Genomic DNA, 17160 nt, shown 5'->3' with positions numbered 1-17160 from the left:
TTTAACATTAATCTGGCCATATTTGACCCCCCTGTAACTCTTCTGATAGCCCGTCCATAGACAACACTCTCCATTGGCACTCACAGCACAATTCTTATGTACTTTGTCTCGGTACTTGTTACGTGTTGTATGGTCCATCCTGAATGGAATTGAACATGTTGTTAAACACAGGACACAATGGATACATTGCAGGCAAATCAGTGACTGCACCGGGATCCTATTGCTTCATGACCAACAGTTGATACAACATGTCAATATGCCGGAGAAAAGCCAGCCTCGATTATTCCCTTTTAAACACATGGAGGACCATGTCACACTGGAGGACCATGTCACACTAGAGGACCATGTCACACTGGAGGACCATGTCACACTGGAGGACCATGTCACACTACAGGACCATGTCACACTGGAGGACCATGTCACACTGGAGGACCATATCAAACTAGAGGACCATGTCACACTAGAGGACCATGTCACACTGGAGGACCATGTCACACTGGAGGACCATGTCACACTAGAGGACCATGTCACACTGGAGGACCATGTCACACTGGAGGACCATATCAAACTAGAGGACCATGTCACACTAGAGGACCATGTCACACTGGAGGACCATGTCACACTGGAGGACCATATCAAACTAGAGGACCATGTCACACTAGAGGACCATGTCACACTGGAGGACCATGTTACACTGGAGGACCATGTCACACTAGAGGACCATGTCACACTGGAGGACCATGTCACACTAGAGGACCATGTCACACTGGAGGACCATGTCACACTTGAGGACCATGTCACACTAGAGGACCATGTCACACTGGAGGACCATGTCACACTAGAGGTCTATGTCACACTGTATCCAACATAATATCCCTAAATCTGTATGGATATAAATATTGGTGAGTATACATTGCATTGAGGATGGTTACATTACATTCGTGACCAACTCGTGTTATTCTGGGACAATCCAAATAGTGACTTGTTCTCATGGCCATTTTTGCGACTTGGTTCCATCTTAGCACAAACGGGCATACCTAAAACAATTGTCAACTTATTGCCTAATGGTTCACATATATTTCACCATATATTATATATATATCAGATGCAATTTAAAGCACATTGGGACATGCGGAATTATACAGTATGATTGAACACATGTAACTGTGTCTTGGGTATATTTTTAGATGCAAGACGTGTAAAATCAAAAAAATATTTCTGAGGGAATCTTTGACGAAGATCTTGAAATGATGTGCACATTCTGACTGGTTTGTCGTATTTTCGCACATAACATTCATCGACAGGGGGACGAGTCTTCTTGCAGGTTACGGAAAGGGGTGAGTGGTGACGAATGGGTTATATTATTGATAGAATTGGGGGCAAGGGTGGCCCAGTCGTCTAAGGCGCCACGATTCACTGTGCGGATTTGCGTCCCTTGGGCACACCAAAAACCTATGATTGTTGGTTCGAATCCCAGTTCGCCCCAATTATGTTTCTAGGTTTGTCAGCACCATACCCGTGCTCATGGGTTTCACCGAAGTGGTAAATGTCTGAGACCTGCATCACTTCGGGCTTTCCTCACACATTAAGCTGACACGCCGTGATGTAACTGAAATACTGTTAAAAGCGGCGTTAAACCCAACTCACTCACTAACTATTGATAGAATTGATCTGCTACCTCGGCTTTACACTGGATATTATAACTTAGTGTTTCCTACCGGCAAATCCCTCAAAGCTCTCACGGGTGTAACTTAGCCTGTACATACGTCAGAATACAGAAGACCCACTAGGCCCCAATGCATGCAGACCTGTAACATTGTTAACCTGTCTTGAGAAATTATTTACATTTACTCTTAGTATCTGCCCTCATTATGTTAGAATCTGAATTTAGAATCTGAAACTGACACTTCTCTCCCATCATGTCTATTTCCCAGTGTGACAACAGTGTGGCTACAGTGTGACTACAGTGTGGCTAGTGGCTACAGTGTGACTACAGTGTGGCTAGTGGCTACAGTGCAACTAGAGTGTGGCTACAGTGTGACTACAGTGCGACTACAGTGTGGCTAGTGGCTACAGTGCAACTAGAGTGTGGCTACAGTGTGACTACAGTGTGGCTACAGTGTGACTACAGTGTGGCTAGTGGCTACAGTGTGACTACAGTGTGGCTAGTGGATACAGTGTGGTTACTATGTGACTACAGTGTGGCTACAGTGTGGCTAGTGGCTATAGTGTGACTACAGTGTGGCTAACTTCTTTGATAGGCATTTTAGAAGTGGGAGTACTAAGTAAGGCTAGTGGCTACAGTGTGGCTAGTGGCTACAGTGTGACTACAGTGTGGCTAGTGGCTATAGTGTGACTACAGTGTGGCTAGTGGCTATAGTGTGACTACAGTGTGGCTAGTGGCTATAGTGTGACTACAGTGTGGCTAGTGGATACAGTGTGACTACAGTGTGACTACAGTGTGGCTAGTGGCTATAGTGTGACTACAGTGTGGATACAGTGTGGCTAGTGGCTATAGTGTGACTACAGTGTGGCTAGTGGCTATAGTGTGACTACAGTGTGGCTAGTGGATACAGTGTGGCTATACTGTGACTACAGTGTGACTACAGTGTGGCTAGTGGCTATAGTGTGACTACAGTGTGGCTAGTGGCTATAGTGTGACTACAGTGTGGCTAGTGGATACAGTGTGGCTACAGTGTGACTACAGTGTGGCTAGTGGCTATACTGTGACTACAGTGTGGCTAGTGGCTATAGTGTGACTACAGTGTGGCTAGTGGCTATAGTGTGGCTAGTGGTTATAGTGTGACTTCAGTGTGGCTACAGTGTGACTAGTTGCTATAGTGTGACTACAGTGTGGCTAGTGGCTACAGTGTGGCTAGTGGCTATAGTATGACTACAGTGTGGCTAGTGGCTACAGTGTGACTACAGTGTGGCTACTGTGTGACTACAGTGTGGATATAGTGTGACTACAGTGTGGCTAGTGACTACAGTGTGGCTATAGTGTGACTACAGTGTGGCTATAGTGTGACTACAGTGTGGCTAGTGACTACAGTGTGGCTAGTGGCTACAGTGTGACTACAGTGTGGTTAGTGGCTATAGTGTGACTACAGTGTGGCTACAGTGTGACTACAGTGTGGCTAGTGGCTACAGTGTGACTACAGTGTGACTAAAGTGTGACTACAGTGTGGCTATAGTGTGACTACAGTGTGACTACAGTGTGGCTACAGTGTGACTACAGTGTGACAGGTGTAACAATTTTACATATTTATTTGTTAATTCGTCAGTGTGTGCATTTTGATGTTCAACTTTTATGTATAATTAGTGGTTAGGATAGATTAAATGGAGTTCATGAGTCCTTCATGTTGTAAGCCTTAGCGGCACTAATCTCTGGCTTCTTCTTAGTTGTCTGACACTGCTCACAGGCCTGTGAGTCGATTTGCTTGCTAACGCAACTGAGCGTGACAAGAGACTGGGCTACAAGGACAGCTAAATAAACTTGGAGGCAATATTTGTTTTACACAGTTTTGAACACTGATTGGTTACCTGTGATCTATAAAGATTTTGACAAAGAGCACATGTTTATTAATTAATTCAGCCTAAACAAACAGATAAAAAGAATGAAGGAAGCTCATCGGATGTTGTCATTTGGAAATACCCCTGATGGTTATAGTTCAATAATAAAAAAGTATACCTGCATTTTCGGATTTTGGATTGCATCAATAATACCATTACTACTCCCTTGTTGTCATCCACGTTTTCTGGTATAACCCTACACTTGTGTATTTGTCATTATTCACTTGATGCTCAGTTAATGAATTTATTACAGGTATAATAAGTGGTAGCACCACTCAGATTACCTGACAAAGGTTCCCATTTGGCATTTCTTGTGTCTGGGGTAATTACTCAATCTAAATTCAGGTTTGAAGTGAGGTGAAATGTGTGTTATGTAATATGCATGTGGCAGCCCAGCAAGAGATGAATGATCAGTTGATTTACTTTTTTGTATATACGGATCATTCCTAGCCATCAAAGGATCAACAAAAAATATGTTGACTGATTTATATAACTGTTATCTTACACAGTGGATATGTCAAAAATAAGTGTTTACATGTGTAGGTTTACTTATGCAAAGGGAATACACTCATATCATGAAGTGCTGATGTAAAAACAACATACTTTGTTCAAAGGGTTAACCGATAATATGTTGATTGATTGCTCATTGTTATCTAACTCAATGGATTTTTTTAAGAACCATGAACATTATGAAAATAGTTGTCACATGGGCTTTCTCAGCTGACCTTTGAGACTTGACACCTATGTGTAAGAACTTAAACAAACGAATTGATCAGTTGAGAAACGAACACGGGTTATAATATCCCGAAACAATATATACATTTTAAAATATTTGATTGTTACAGAGACATGTGACGTGTGGGATACTGTTCTTTTATGTGGATATTCACGGATACATTCACTCAGGCAATTTATAAATTGCATGAACTGTCACAAACTGTAGTGGGTATAAAAATGTGGCCAATTCTTGGACCTACCACTTCTTAGTCAACAATGCCACGCCAAACTCAAATTCAGAGAAACCAGGCTATCAGACGTTTGGAAGCTGGAGAGTCTGTCCAAGATGTTGCCCGTCATTTCAACGTTAACATAACCACAATTTACCGTCTCCTGCATCAATACAGTGCTACACGGACCACAGATGATCTTCCTCGGAGCGGTCTTCCTAGGGTCACCACACCTTGACAAGATCGGCAGATTACCCATCAACACCAGCGACATCCATTCCTAACTGCAAGTGGAAGTGCTCGACAGACCATAGGAACAAATAATAGACACATTAGCCGGGACACTGTGATCCGACGTCTCCGTTCCAACAACCTCAGATGTTGCCAGAGCTACCATGGCCTTTCTGCAACAACACAACATCCGTGTTCTGCCGTGGCCAGCACTCAGCCCTGATCTGAACCCCATCGAACACTTGTGAGATGAGGTTCACAGGCGTCTGCACAATGTGCGCCCAGTCCCTACAACTGCCAATGAACTACGCACAGCTGCTCTGGATGTGTGCAGGAGGATCCCTAGGGCCTTCAAAAATCGGCTGATCCACTCAATGTACAGGAAATGTGTGGCAGTGATCAATGCTAATGGTGGTCACACCAGCTATTGACTGACATTTTGGGTATTGACCCGAAACTGTGTAAGCCCTTAACATTTGAAAAAAACAATTATGTCATTTGCCTTTTAATCCATTAAACTGTCTTCCGTCAAATTTTTGTCAATCTTGCGCTATTGGTATTTCTTGTCTTTACTGTTGAAAATAAATAACATGTATACTCCATACTCGACTTGCGTTTCTTTAATTTTGTGTGTGAGTATATATAGTCTGTTTATATATTTGTGTAACACAAAAGTATGTCACACCCCTAAATTCATGTGCATGTATATATTTTGTAAGAGATTTATAATCTCTTTACAATTAGAATAATTAGTCATTTATAATATTATCTATTTGGCTCTTACATCAATGAGCAGATTACTAAAGATGATGAAGAGAGAGCAGTCCAAGGCAGACTTGCCCTGCGTGTGACTAAGTTGTAATAGCAAGAACCATAACAATTTGAAATGTTGTTGCAAAGTTGCCAATATTTGTTACTGAATGTCTGAAAGGGTGACAGAAATACAAAAAATAATGAAATGTTTTTGTGTTTTGTTTGTGTAGGCATCTGTCCACTTCATGTCAAGGTTGAAGGGAGTAGCTGAGACTGATGCATGAAGATTTTTCTCATGTAGGTCCACCGACTGACCATGTGTCTCGTCTGCTTGGTGAATGGGAATAGACATTTAACCTGAACAAATGTATCAGCATGTAAGTATGTGGAAATATGAGTGAATGAAGTACATGCATAGGATTAGGAGGTATTAAACAAGTCATTGTTCACACAAACAGGTAAAACTTGACAAATAATGTTGTGAATGAATCTGGTATCACCATCATCCTTGTTTTGTTCTATTATTGGGACCCAAGGTAACCAGCACAACACACCCAGAGCACTTAGTTACTTGTTAGTATCGTACTGGTAAATTAGGTGAAGTGGGCGACCACCAATGAATAGAGGGGTACGTCATGCACAATGGTGTAGCAAAATGATCCTCAACAATTGTTCAAACAAGTTTGAACTACAAAGTAATTAATCTGAGTTTAGTAAGGCCTATATAAGACATTTAATTCAAAACAGAGCGTGTAGACATTTTCTTGGAGTGGGAACATATACTCCTTATGATGCAGTACAGGGGGAGATGGGATGGACCCCTATCGGTGTCAATCTGTGGAAAGCCGTGTTACGTCAGTGGAGAAGAATGGTGAACATGAAAGTGGATAGACTGAACTGAAGAATAATCATCTTACTGGACAATTACCGTGTATCAAGATTTAAGATATGGAACTACAGAATTTACAAGTTCTTTGAAAACCAATGGTTAAGTAATTCCTACAATGTTGAAACTTTTATATCCAAGAATGTGATCGATTGTGTTATTAATGCATATGAACTGAAAATACTGGAAGCATGGAGAGACAACATTCGGCAAAATGATAGAAAGTTGAGAACTTATCGTCTTTTCAAACAAGATTACTGCATGGAACCTTATGCCCCAAAACTTCAAGAGTGCATTAAGTAAATTTTGCTGTGGTGTCGCCCCCATGCGTATTGAAACGGGCCGATATGAAGGACTGTCCATTCAACAACGGTTATGCTGATTTTATGACAACTGCATCGAAGATGAGACACATGTCCTTTTACAGTGTGCATTATATTCAGACCTGAGGTACAAGCTAGAGCAGAACGCAACGCTGCTATTACCGCAACACAACTCTTTGTCTTAAATAGATAAGATGTGTGTTTTACTGTCATTTACTAGCTTAGTTTTAATTTCGGCCAAAACCTTGTATTTAATCTTAACCTGGCGAAGAGCGCTTTTATGTTCCTGAGTTTATTATGTATTTCTATTTTATTTCAGGGAATGCTGTTTTAAATATATTATGTATAACCTGTTTTATATATGGTCTCTCGCAATTCTTTTAGAATGGCTTGTGTACTTTGATAATAGGTGTATATTATTTTATGTATATATTGCTGTACATGAGGTGAGACCCTAATAAACTGTCTGTCTTTGAATCTAAATTATCCCTGTCTCACATAGTAGGAAACAGCAGACACACTGGAAAAGCTAGCTCTGGACAAAGCAGAGATAACACCTTATGCCCTTCAGCAAGCTAGAGAAAATGCACAATCAAAGCTGATACACAGCCCACAAATGGCAATTCCAATGGGACACAAATAAAGCTTGCAGATGGCTTTACAAAATTCACAACCCAAATTAAACAGAGCTATCAGAATAACCACTGGCTCGATTATGTTCAAATTTTGTATGTGTATGGAAACTGCTGAATACTAGATTCTGCCAAAATCCCTAGGCCTAAGCCCCAATGGCCAAGGACAGATAACTGAAAAACAAGTATTTTTTAAAGATGTACATGTATTTTGCCCTATTACTCCGCAACCGCTTGTCCGATTACTTTCAAACCTGCCATGTAACTGCTGCTCCAGTTCCTTGACATTTTTTTGTTCTTTAACTTTGGTCATTGGTCACGTGGTTTGGCAGCCATATTGGATTCAAGGTTTTCACAGGGTATTTTGGGTATATGTCTTCAAATCCAATCTCCTCTGAACCCACTGCATGAAACGATTTCAAACTATCTGAGAATTGTCTCCATACATAACACATCAAACTCTGTTAGCCGTTTTTGGATATCTTTCTTAGTGACGGCCCTATTGGATTTTGATTTTGATGATTTTTCTCTCCGAAATTTGACTTTAAAGATCATATCTTGTAAGGCTCTTTACAGAAACTATTGAAAGTTGACATGAAGTTAGTCAGACATATATTCCTCATCTTTTGTTCTTGGTTGCATGCTAAAAGTAACATCGATTGGTGGTAATATTTGTTTAATATTTGGGACACCCCTGGAACACACCAATTTCGTAGCGGCGATTTCCGGTGACTATTTTTTGACGGAGTTGGTACAAGCAAACAAGGATTCGAACATGTTCGAGGTCGGAAAAGGGTTTAGAACAGACTTGGACACCCCTGCACACTACAATTTCGTAGCAGCGATACCCTGCAAGTGGTGCCTACATTTGACGGATTTGGTACAGGGAAACCCTTTGAGGATTCGAACATGGACATTTGTGCGCAGTGTTACTTGGAGCCTGCCATTGCTGCTTACATCTTTAATTTATCATTATTATCATCTCCTGTTTTTGCCTTAATTAGTTGCTGTTTTCAACATTTGAAAAGCCATATTGCATCCACACTTCATAGATGACTACCAAGTACGACACAGTTAAACAGCTAATAATAATAAGTGCATTTGTTAGGTGCTGTTTTCCATCCACTATGTGGTTGCTCAAAGTGCACTTATTACTCGGATCAGTGGATCAGTGTGCACATTTCACACAAAGTCACTTGCCACAGGAGACTCCACATGTGTCACCTGTGCTTCAGTGTGGGGCAGGACCAAAGCTCTACAAACTCCCAGGAGTGAAGCTGGTGAACGCTGTTGAGCATCCAGCTACTCTCCGTGGCCAGCATTGCTTAACATCACCTGTTTTGTGACCTATGCGCTGGTCACAGGAACATGTGCCACCAGCTAGTGGTACATGGCATGCATTATTCTACAGAGTGGTGAATGATCAATATTTCTTATATGAAAACAACTCTCTTGACATCTTACTTTTCATACTGTTGCTTAGTTATTGCTTAATGAGTTCATAGTTCCTCATTCAGTCTTGCTTGACAACGGTATAAGGATCTATACTGAAACGTCACCTTTACAGTATTAAAGCAGTTGTTATCCATAAATTGAATCTACTTTGGGTGCAATACAGAGTTGTTCACACTAAGGAGAGTGAGTCTGGAGAGAGGTATTATTAAAAGAAGCTGTTGCACAATGGTCAGCTTAAAAACCTGGGATACAAGGGGATTAGTGTTAGCAAGGGGATAAGTGTTAACAAGGGGATTAGTGTTAACAAGGGGATTAGTGTTAACAGGATTATGAGGTGTTCCAGTTCACTGAAACACCAACCATCACTCACCTATCTGTACCGACTATAACTGACCCATCTACCCTGACTATAACTGACCCATCTATACCCAGCTGTCACTGACCCATCTATATTGACTATAACTGACCCATCTATACCCAGCTGTCACTGACCAATCTATAGCAACTATAACTGACCCATCTATACCCAGCTGTCACTGACCAATCTATACCAACTATCACTGACCAATCCATACTGACTATAACTGACCAATCTATATTGACTATAACTGACCCATTTATACTGACTATCGCTGACTGAATGTCATGTTTGTTTATTTGAACTGACCACAGACTTAAAGATTAGGGAAAGTTATTCACTTGCATGTAATAAACAGGATACTTTGCTCAGTAAACATTAGCCAACATGTCGAAGGGACACAAACTCCAATCACCCAACCCTCAAACAGTCACAGACACCCAACACCCAAATCACTGGATATCAGTAACCCTGATACAACATGTCAAGGTGATGACATTCAACTGATACAGACTTATAGCAGATGAAGTCAGGGATATTCTACCACATGACAGTTGTTTCACTACACTGACACCAGCATCCACAACACCTGGAGTGTTGAACCAGTGGCGAGGGTGGTCAATCTGTTGGTCAATACATAACCAGGGTACAGGTACACAGTGCTGACCCATACTGCTGGATATATCTATTGGTCATTGCTCTGCTCTGCAAACCCCCTAGTTGTGCCCTCAGATTATCCAACATGCTTGTCTTACCATACTAGCTGTGCCATAATGGTGACAGTGATCATCAACCCAATGTGCAAATCTGCCAATATGTCAGCATCACAGCTGAGTGTATGCTGCTTCTCAGTTCAATGAAACAAAACTTGAAAGATTAAAATATTTGTTCATGTATAAATTCAATATGCCACATGTCCAAAATATACATTTACCCACAATTAATATGTCCCCATTATCACATTAATGTCAATATGCACATCATTAGCCACACCATATCTCAACATTGCCATCTCCTCTGGGTATTAAAGCTCTGAACTGCACCAAGTCATGCCAGGGAGTAAGGAATATCTGTGAGTTACACACAGAGACTGAAACTTGCCTGGCTGTGTTAGTGTCTGTTCATACTCAAAAGGCTGGTTTGAAAACAATGTGACCACACCATTGTGAAGTTGCAGCTGAGGAATAACTGAGCTAAAGCCTTGCCAGGTTTACTGACAGTGCCACATTGGCTCCACAGTGTAGAACATTGAAGATTCTGCACCAGTGAGTTACAATGTATCAGAATTGTACCACAAAATCAAGGCATCTTAAAAGAAGGAATATTATGATGAAACGCAAGGACAAATGCCAGTAGTTGGTTCCATGATAGTGTTTTGTTTTTAAAACAAATCCACAGTATTATTTTTTATCCTTATGTAATGACTATAAACGTTTGTGACATGCCTCCTTATGTAATGACTATAAACGTTTGTGACATGCCGACTAAACATGAACGGAAACTGAAGCTCTCACACATGACGGGTGATTTCGCGTCATTAAAGATGACAAGTAGTAGGAGTATTTTTTAGTATTTTGTGTTTGTTACAAAGACAATTTATTCTTGCATGTTATGCTCTATATAACCTCCATATTACTTACCTGCACAAAGTCTCTGGGATAATGAGCAATCAGTCACAGGTTCAAAGGGAGCAATAATTGCATTAAAGTCATCCAATTCTTAAAGGATATGAACATGATCGGACGTTGGCTGTGCTATAATGGGCCCTGAATACCAAAATAAATATTTTATACGAAACATTATAACGCCCCAGAACAATGTAAATGGCATGTGAGCTACCAAACCTCTTCGGGGATATTCTGTGAAAGGAATTCTCCCTTGTCTTTTTCTGCAATAACTGGATTACTTATGATAAAAAAATATGTATCGCTGGGCCGTCCTATAAAGTAGTTCCTACAAAATATTGAAATTGTCCTTCGCCACTTTGATATTGTCAGCATTGTGTGGAACAGTCTCTTGAATTATCTAGCGGTTGTTATTTGTCCTAACTGTCTATATTCGCCAAGAGGTGACTGTGCGAAACGTGGCACTATTTTCTCTTTCCAGGGAACCATCACGAACGTTATCTTGAATACATATTTCTTTAAACAAATGTTTAAACGTGGATAAGAAGTGCCATTTTAAGTGAAATTTGGGATGTCTTGAAGTAAGGAGTTTGGTTAAGAAATTCAAAGAGCCGAATACACTGTTTGTGGGAGACAGTGGGATTGCGTGCAGAAGGTGCATGTCAGTGAAGAGAGTTGTCTTTGGCGTTAGATGATGGGTGTGTGCAAACAGAGAGGTGGGACTACACTGTACAAGCTGCACTGCAGTAGACCAACGACAGGGTACATCCGTGGACGGGATGTACGTATTGTCTCACTGATGCCCGTAACCACTGAACAAAAGAGAAACCCACTATCTGCCACGTTCGAGGTTGATGATAATATCTGCATGTATTGGCTCTATAGATTGAAATAAGGCCTATCGTTGTTAGCAGCGTATGAATTAGTTCCAAAGTTCACCGCCAGGATGGCTTGTTTACAAATCATATTTTACTTTTCGACTTCCGATAAACAACGACATGAAAACAAAATCACAGCAGGCTTTGACATTGAACGACGCCTTAACCATGTAACAAATGTCTACGTGTAAACAAACAGTCGCTATGGTGTCTCCTTGATTTGATCTCAATGATATGATGACAATCATACTAGACGCTAGACCATTAATATTCAACAGTTGGCTTATTGTCCCTCACCTGTAAACCCCTTTTCCGGCATCAAGATGTGTAAACGCCATTCACAAGATGTAGACACTAGAAACGTTCTCAGTGTTTGTATTCATTATGCCGTCAGAACTGTTTTGGTTCAGAGTTTGATGACGATAATAATGTACTCTGTTTATCAAAATAGGTATTCGTTTTTCTGGTAAATAATAATTGGTTAAACTATTTTTTCTCTGCTCTATAAATGTCAATATCATGTCTCAGATCTCTGTGGCTTCTTAATGCTCCGCATTTACTTAGTTTCCTATATTGTCTGTATCCCACCATAGTGGTTGTTTATGCTTTGTGCTAAATTGACATTTCTTGAAGACTTTAACAAAGTCCTCCCCTGGTGTGTGATATAGATTGAAGATTCACTGATGGATTAATGAATATTATCCAGAATCAATCAGTGTCATAATATAATCACATTTGCCCTGAAATAATCAATGAAAGTTCCTTGAGAATATAGCACTGTTTTCTTCATTAAAACCGTAATTCAACATTCATATGTTCATTTTTGGTTTCTGTATTTCAAATGTCAGACCTGTTGATTAGTGTCTGTTGGAGAAGTGCCACCATGACAACCACCATATTCATGCACACGGTCAACGGATTTGCCATGCTTATCAATACACAATATTTTCTGAGGTCTGTCCACGTGTTGTTTTGTTTGTTTGTTGTTTAACCCCGCAATCAGCAATATTCCAGCTATATGATGGTGGTCTGTGAATAATCGAGTCTGGACCAGACAATCCAGTGATTGACATCATGAGCATCGATCCACGCAATTGGGATTGATGACATGTATCAACCAAGTCAGCGAGACTTAACACCCGATCCCGTTAGTCGCCTTTTACGACAAGCATAGTCGCCTTTTACGGCAAGTATGGGTTGCTGAAGACCTATTCTACCTCGGAATCTTCACGGGTCGTATTGTGGAATACGCGGATACGGCAGATTGGACTTAAATCGTTCCTAATGGATGGGAACGACTACTACGATGGGAACGCTTACTACGGGGACCATGTAAAAGCAACGTCAGTATATTGTAAGTGAGTGAGTGAGTGAATGAGTTAATATTTTACATCGCATCGGCAATATTACAGCCAAATCGCGATGAAAACAAGTTAATTATTCTTAGATACCCGTTGACAAAGGACAGTAAGACAGAAACGTAAATGTAGTACGATATCTTGACGAAATTCGGTTCTCATAAATTAACTTGTCTTCAACTGTATTGTGTTGGCAGTACATACAATCCTTTCTCTGTGCGTCTGTTTGTATGTACACAATCGCTGTGAGACCTGTAGGACGTGTTGTTTTTTATGCTTGTTACCTGGGACATCGATCCTGGTACTGTACCTAGGTCAGTAGAAGCTACATGTAGGTTCTTAAATCTCAGACATAAGCCTGAGCCTGCAAACTCCGCTCATTATTGACACTCCTCCGGCGTGGTGTACTATTTGAGTCATGAAAGTCTGTTTAACCTGACAGGAGATCTCTAAGGTCTGTATATATTGCGCAAACCCAAAGTTACATTTAACTCGGACATTAATAACCTCTACCTCATACCTCTTTTTCTAATACAACTGAACTATGACTTCAAACCTGATATTCAGCTATGCGAGCATTAAAATCACTTTTGAGTGTGTGAGTTAGAAATAGGGCCTACTGACTCACTTTAAAATACTAAACTTCAGTGTAACCGTCTTAAAATGTGATTTAAATTTAAAAGTGGCCCGTGTGCGGTTCAGCATCAAAACTAGCATTCCATTGCTAATGACCGCCGTCATATAGTTGGATTATTGCTTAGTGTGGCGTTAAACAACACAAAACATAAAGGAACCGACTTAAATGAGGTTAGTACTTCACAACACTACAATCCCCGGAAAACAAATCATGATATATTTGCATATGATTACAATTAAGGTACCAAAGCCTAATAGGCCATTTTGAATATTGGAGTAAGCTTTTAGTGAAGATCTTACAGGCTATTTGCATTGTTATTTACTATCCAATAGCCAAATTAGAGGCGATCTTGTCGAGACGGGTAATACCCATTATCGATGTTCATCCAGGAAGCACCGTATAAATACTGATTTGGTGCGTTCTACGGGAACATGCACGTGTTGTTCTATACAGAAATTAGACAAACACACGATATGAACGTGATACTGCAGTTTTTTTAATGGGAAACTAGAAAAAAACAATATGCTGTTTAAACACTAAAGATAAGAATATTGAGAAAACCAACACATGACAAGTCTTTGGGTGACTGTACACTCTGGGTGACTGTACACTCACTGTACATGTAGGTTAAAGATTGTTTCTCTGATGTGGGAACACTGTGGAATAACTTTCACAGAATCGTTGTCTTAACGACCATTTTATCATTACATGTATAAATATTTTCTAAGATTCTACACTGCACTACAACTTTGGTGTTGATCTTATAGAGAATGTAGGTGACAGGACAAGGCAGGGTGTATTCACGATCTGGTTCTGGATGCCTTTGATTCCAGAAGCTTCAGTAAAACGTCGTTGGACACCTGCAACCCAGTCGACAAGACACGAACATATTCTTGTAACCAATGGTATAGCCAGTACAAGTTCTCCTAAAGCCGGTTCTGTAGGATAAAAAAATGTAAATGAATTAGATGTTTTCTACACGATTTCACATGTACCAAGTTGGAATTAATAACACGCGATGCAATCGATGGCATGGTTCATAAGTGAATATTATTAATCACACGTGCAATTAAATAACACGTGATGAAAGACTTATATTATATTTAAGCTACACACATTCAGTTGGGACAATTACATTTGATTGTTTAACGCCGTCTTACGTACTTCAGCTATGTGACGAGGACCTGCAAACAACTGAGACTTGGCCAGGCAAACCTGTGCTCGTTATTGCAAACAACGTCCCACGCTGTCTGGGAAGGGGTACGATAATACGCAATCAACCGAGACACCTGATCCATCACTATATCCATTTAGTCGTATAGATTGCTATTTGAATAAATGATTTCCAAGTGACCATTTTTACAATCTCACCGGTATCTGGTACACCTTCCCCATCCCCAAAATCCACAGCTGGTGGTATATCTTTGCACGATACGTAGTTGATCTGTATATACTGCAATATAAATGTCAAGTCATTGTAAATGAAAAACATTTGAAGTAAGTAAATACAGACAAAATGATGAATTTATTACAGGCCCATCCTCCCTTTGATGTGATGTGGAGTGTCCACGACTTCACAAATATAATTTCCAGTTACTTGATATTTTCATTTGGGACACAAAACAAGTTCGAGGAAATCGAAAATTAGAAACCTCCGATTCGACTGATCAGAGATCAAATAATGACACAGGATTGACGGAATTCAACTGAACTGGACAGACAATTAATTCGGCATAACAGAGTTCAACACAACAAAAAATGAATAAATAATCAACAGTGGCCTTACGGTTTCTTGAATGAGACACTCTTCGTTATTTTGCACTTGTCACAGTAGCATTTATAAGTGTTTTTGACTGAAAGGGAATAAGATAATGTAAACGTATGCACACCCACAGGAACACAACAAAACACATCCAGACAAACATACGCGCCATCACGCTCACTTTGTGTTCCCCCCCCCCCCCCCCCACCCACTTAGAATCCAGCAGCCTGACACTGCATCAATTTTAGATCTATTCAAGTTTTATGAGATTATTTTAATTCAAACATTAAGGGAATTGTGTCGTGAGTGTCACGATATCTGAGGAAACACACATTTTCTGGCATATCAGATTTTAGCAGTAAAACAGCCATGGAGGGCTCTTTTGTGAAATTTGTAGTCATTTTTCATGAACACAACAAGCTCCAATTACTGGAATTGATGCTAGTAACATGATCGAGTCAGTTCACAACCAACTGTATCACTATTCACATACAATTCAAACGTGAGCATAATGAAAGGAGGTGTAACCCTCAACAAATGTATGTCCTTTCTTCAGTCCCTCTCTAAAATCCACGTCCAAGCGCTCTCCGTAACATCGAGGTAGTTTGTTGCTATGTTAATCACACATATGCTATCAATATTTCAATCACAAAACTTGTGGAGTTTTATTCCATGATCCTCTCCCCTTCAGTTTCCAAACGTGTTTCGTTACCCATATCCTAATCATATATACAACACAGCACAGCACATTACAACACACACCTTAAGGATCATTGGTATATTTCATTGATATTGGTATCTTGGCTTTCGGGTTATGAATAAATGCAATACATCGATGATAGATCAGTCGTTACTCCCTTACGTGATATAAATGTGGCCAAATAGCTCTTTTTAGTAAGAGTTTAAACACGAACACGAATGATCTTTGACTCAAGTTGTCTCGTACAATCTGAAGGAATCGACGGTCATATGAACATGTCAGATAGGCTTTCTGTACGTCAAAATATAACATGTCCACATCACTGTCATCGCCATTATCGTACCCATCATACGACTAACGGCATCGATATTTAAAAAAAATCCATTCATGTCATCACACTTTACGCACAATACCTCATGAATTCAGAATATGATTAATAAAACCTACTGACTCTAACTGGACTAAGCCTGTCTCTCACCCTGGATTGACTCCACCAGTCTAAGACAGATGAGGACCACACACAGTTTCAGTACAGCTGCCATGGTTGATTTGCCTCTGTGGTCAACACCAGACTGCTGTATGTGAGGGCCGCCTCAAACGTTTAACCAGTTGTAACATCCGTTTGCTATGTAAAGTGAGTGAGTGAGTGAGTATGGTTTTACGCCGCTTTTAGCAATATTCCAGCAATATCACGGCGGGGGACACCAGAAATGGGCTTCACACATTGTACCCATGTCGGGAATCGAACCCGGGTCTTCGGCGTGACGAGCGAACGCTTTAACCACTAGGCTACCCGACCGCCCTGCTATGTAAAGGTAAACATGGCCAATAAGACTGCTCCTTAGAGCCTTATATCTGTATTTAGAAAACAAGTCCTGTTATCCCTTGACTAAATGTGAACAGTTTCTTTCAGGAAAAATTGAGTAAAAGAAAAACAATTAATCCCAAGCACATATATGGTGTGCATCTAAAATTGTATACATTATCACACACTGAATATATATATATATATATATATATATATATATATATATATATATAT

The 17160-nt window shown here is 40.2% G+C and overlaps 1 protein-coding gene and 1 pseudogene across 1 annotated transcript; one reads left to right on the top strand and one right to left on the bottom strand.

Annotated features, from left to right (window-relative positions):
* Positions 1–256: 256 nt before the first annotated feature.
* On the top strand, positions 257–871 carry LOC139467846 (300 kDa antigen AG231-like). Its single transcript, XM_071249349.1, has one exon. The coding sequence runs from the start codon at positions 257–259 to the stop codon at positions 869–871; it is 615 nt and encodes a 204-aa protein (XP_071105450.1).
* Positions 872–14494: 13623 nt separating this feature from the next.
* LOC139468027 (uncharacterized) lies at positions 14495–16660 on the bottom strand (annotated as a pseudogene).
* Positions 16661–17160: the final 500 nt, after the last annotated feature.

Source organism: Haliotis cracherodii, unplaced genomic scaffold, assembly GCF_022045235.1.
Source record: "Haliotis cracherodii isolate W230 unplaced genomic scaffold, xgHalCrac1.p SCAF_2, whole genome shotgun sequence".
NCBI classification, from domain to species: domain Eukaryota; kingdom Metazoa; phylum Mollusca; class Gastropoda; order Lepetellida; family Haliotidae; genus Haliotis; species Haliotis cracherodii.
Note: the sequence above shows the minus strand (reverse complement) of the source record. Positions and strands in the feature narration are given on the sequence as shown.

Coding starts and splice junctions, on each gene's coding strand:
- LOC139467846 (XM_071249349.1), top strand. CDS start 257: ATGCCGGAGAAAAGCCAGCCTCGATTATTCCCTTTTAAACACATGGAG.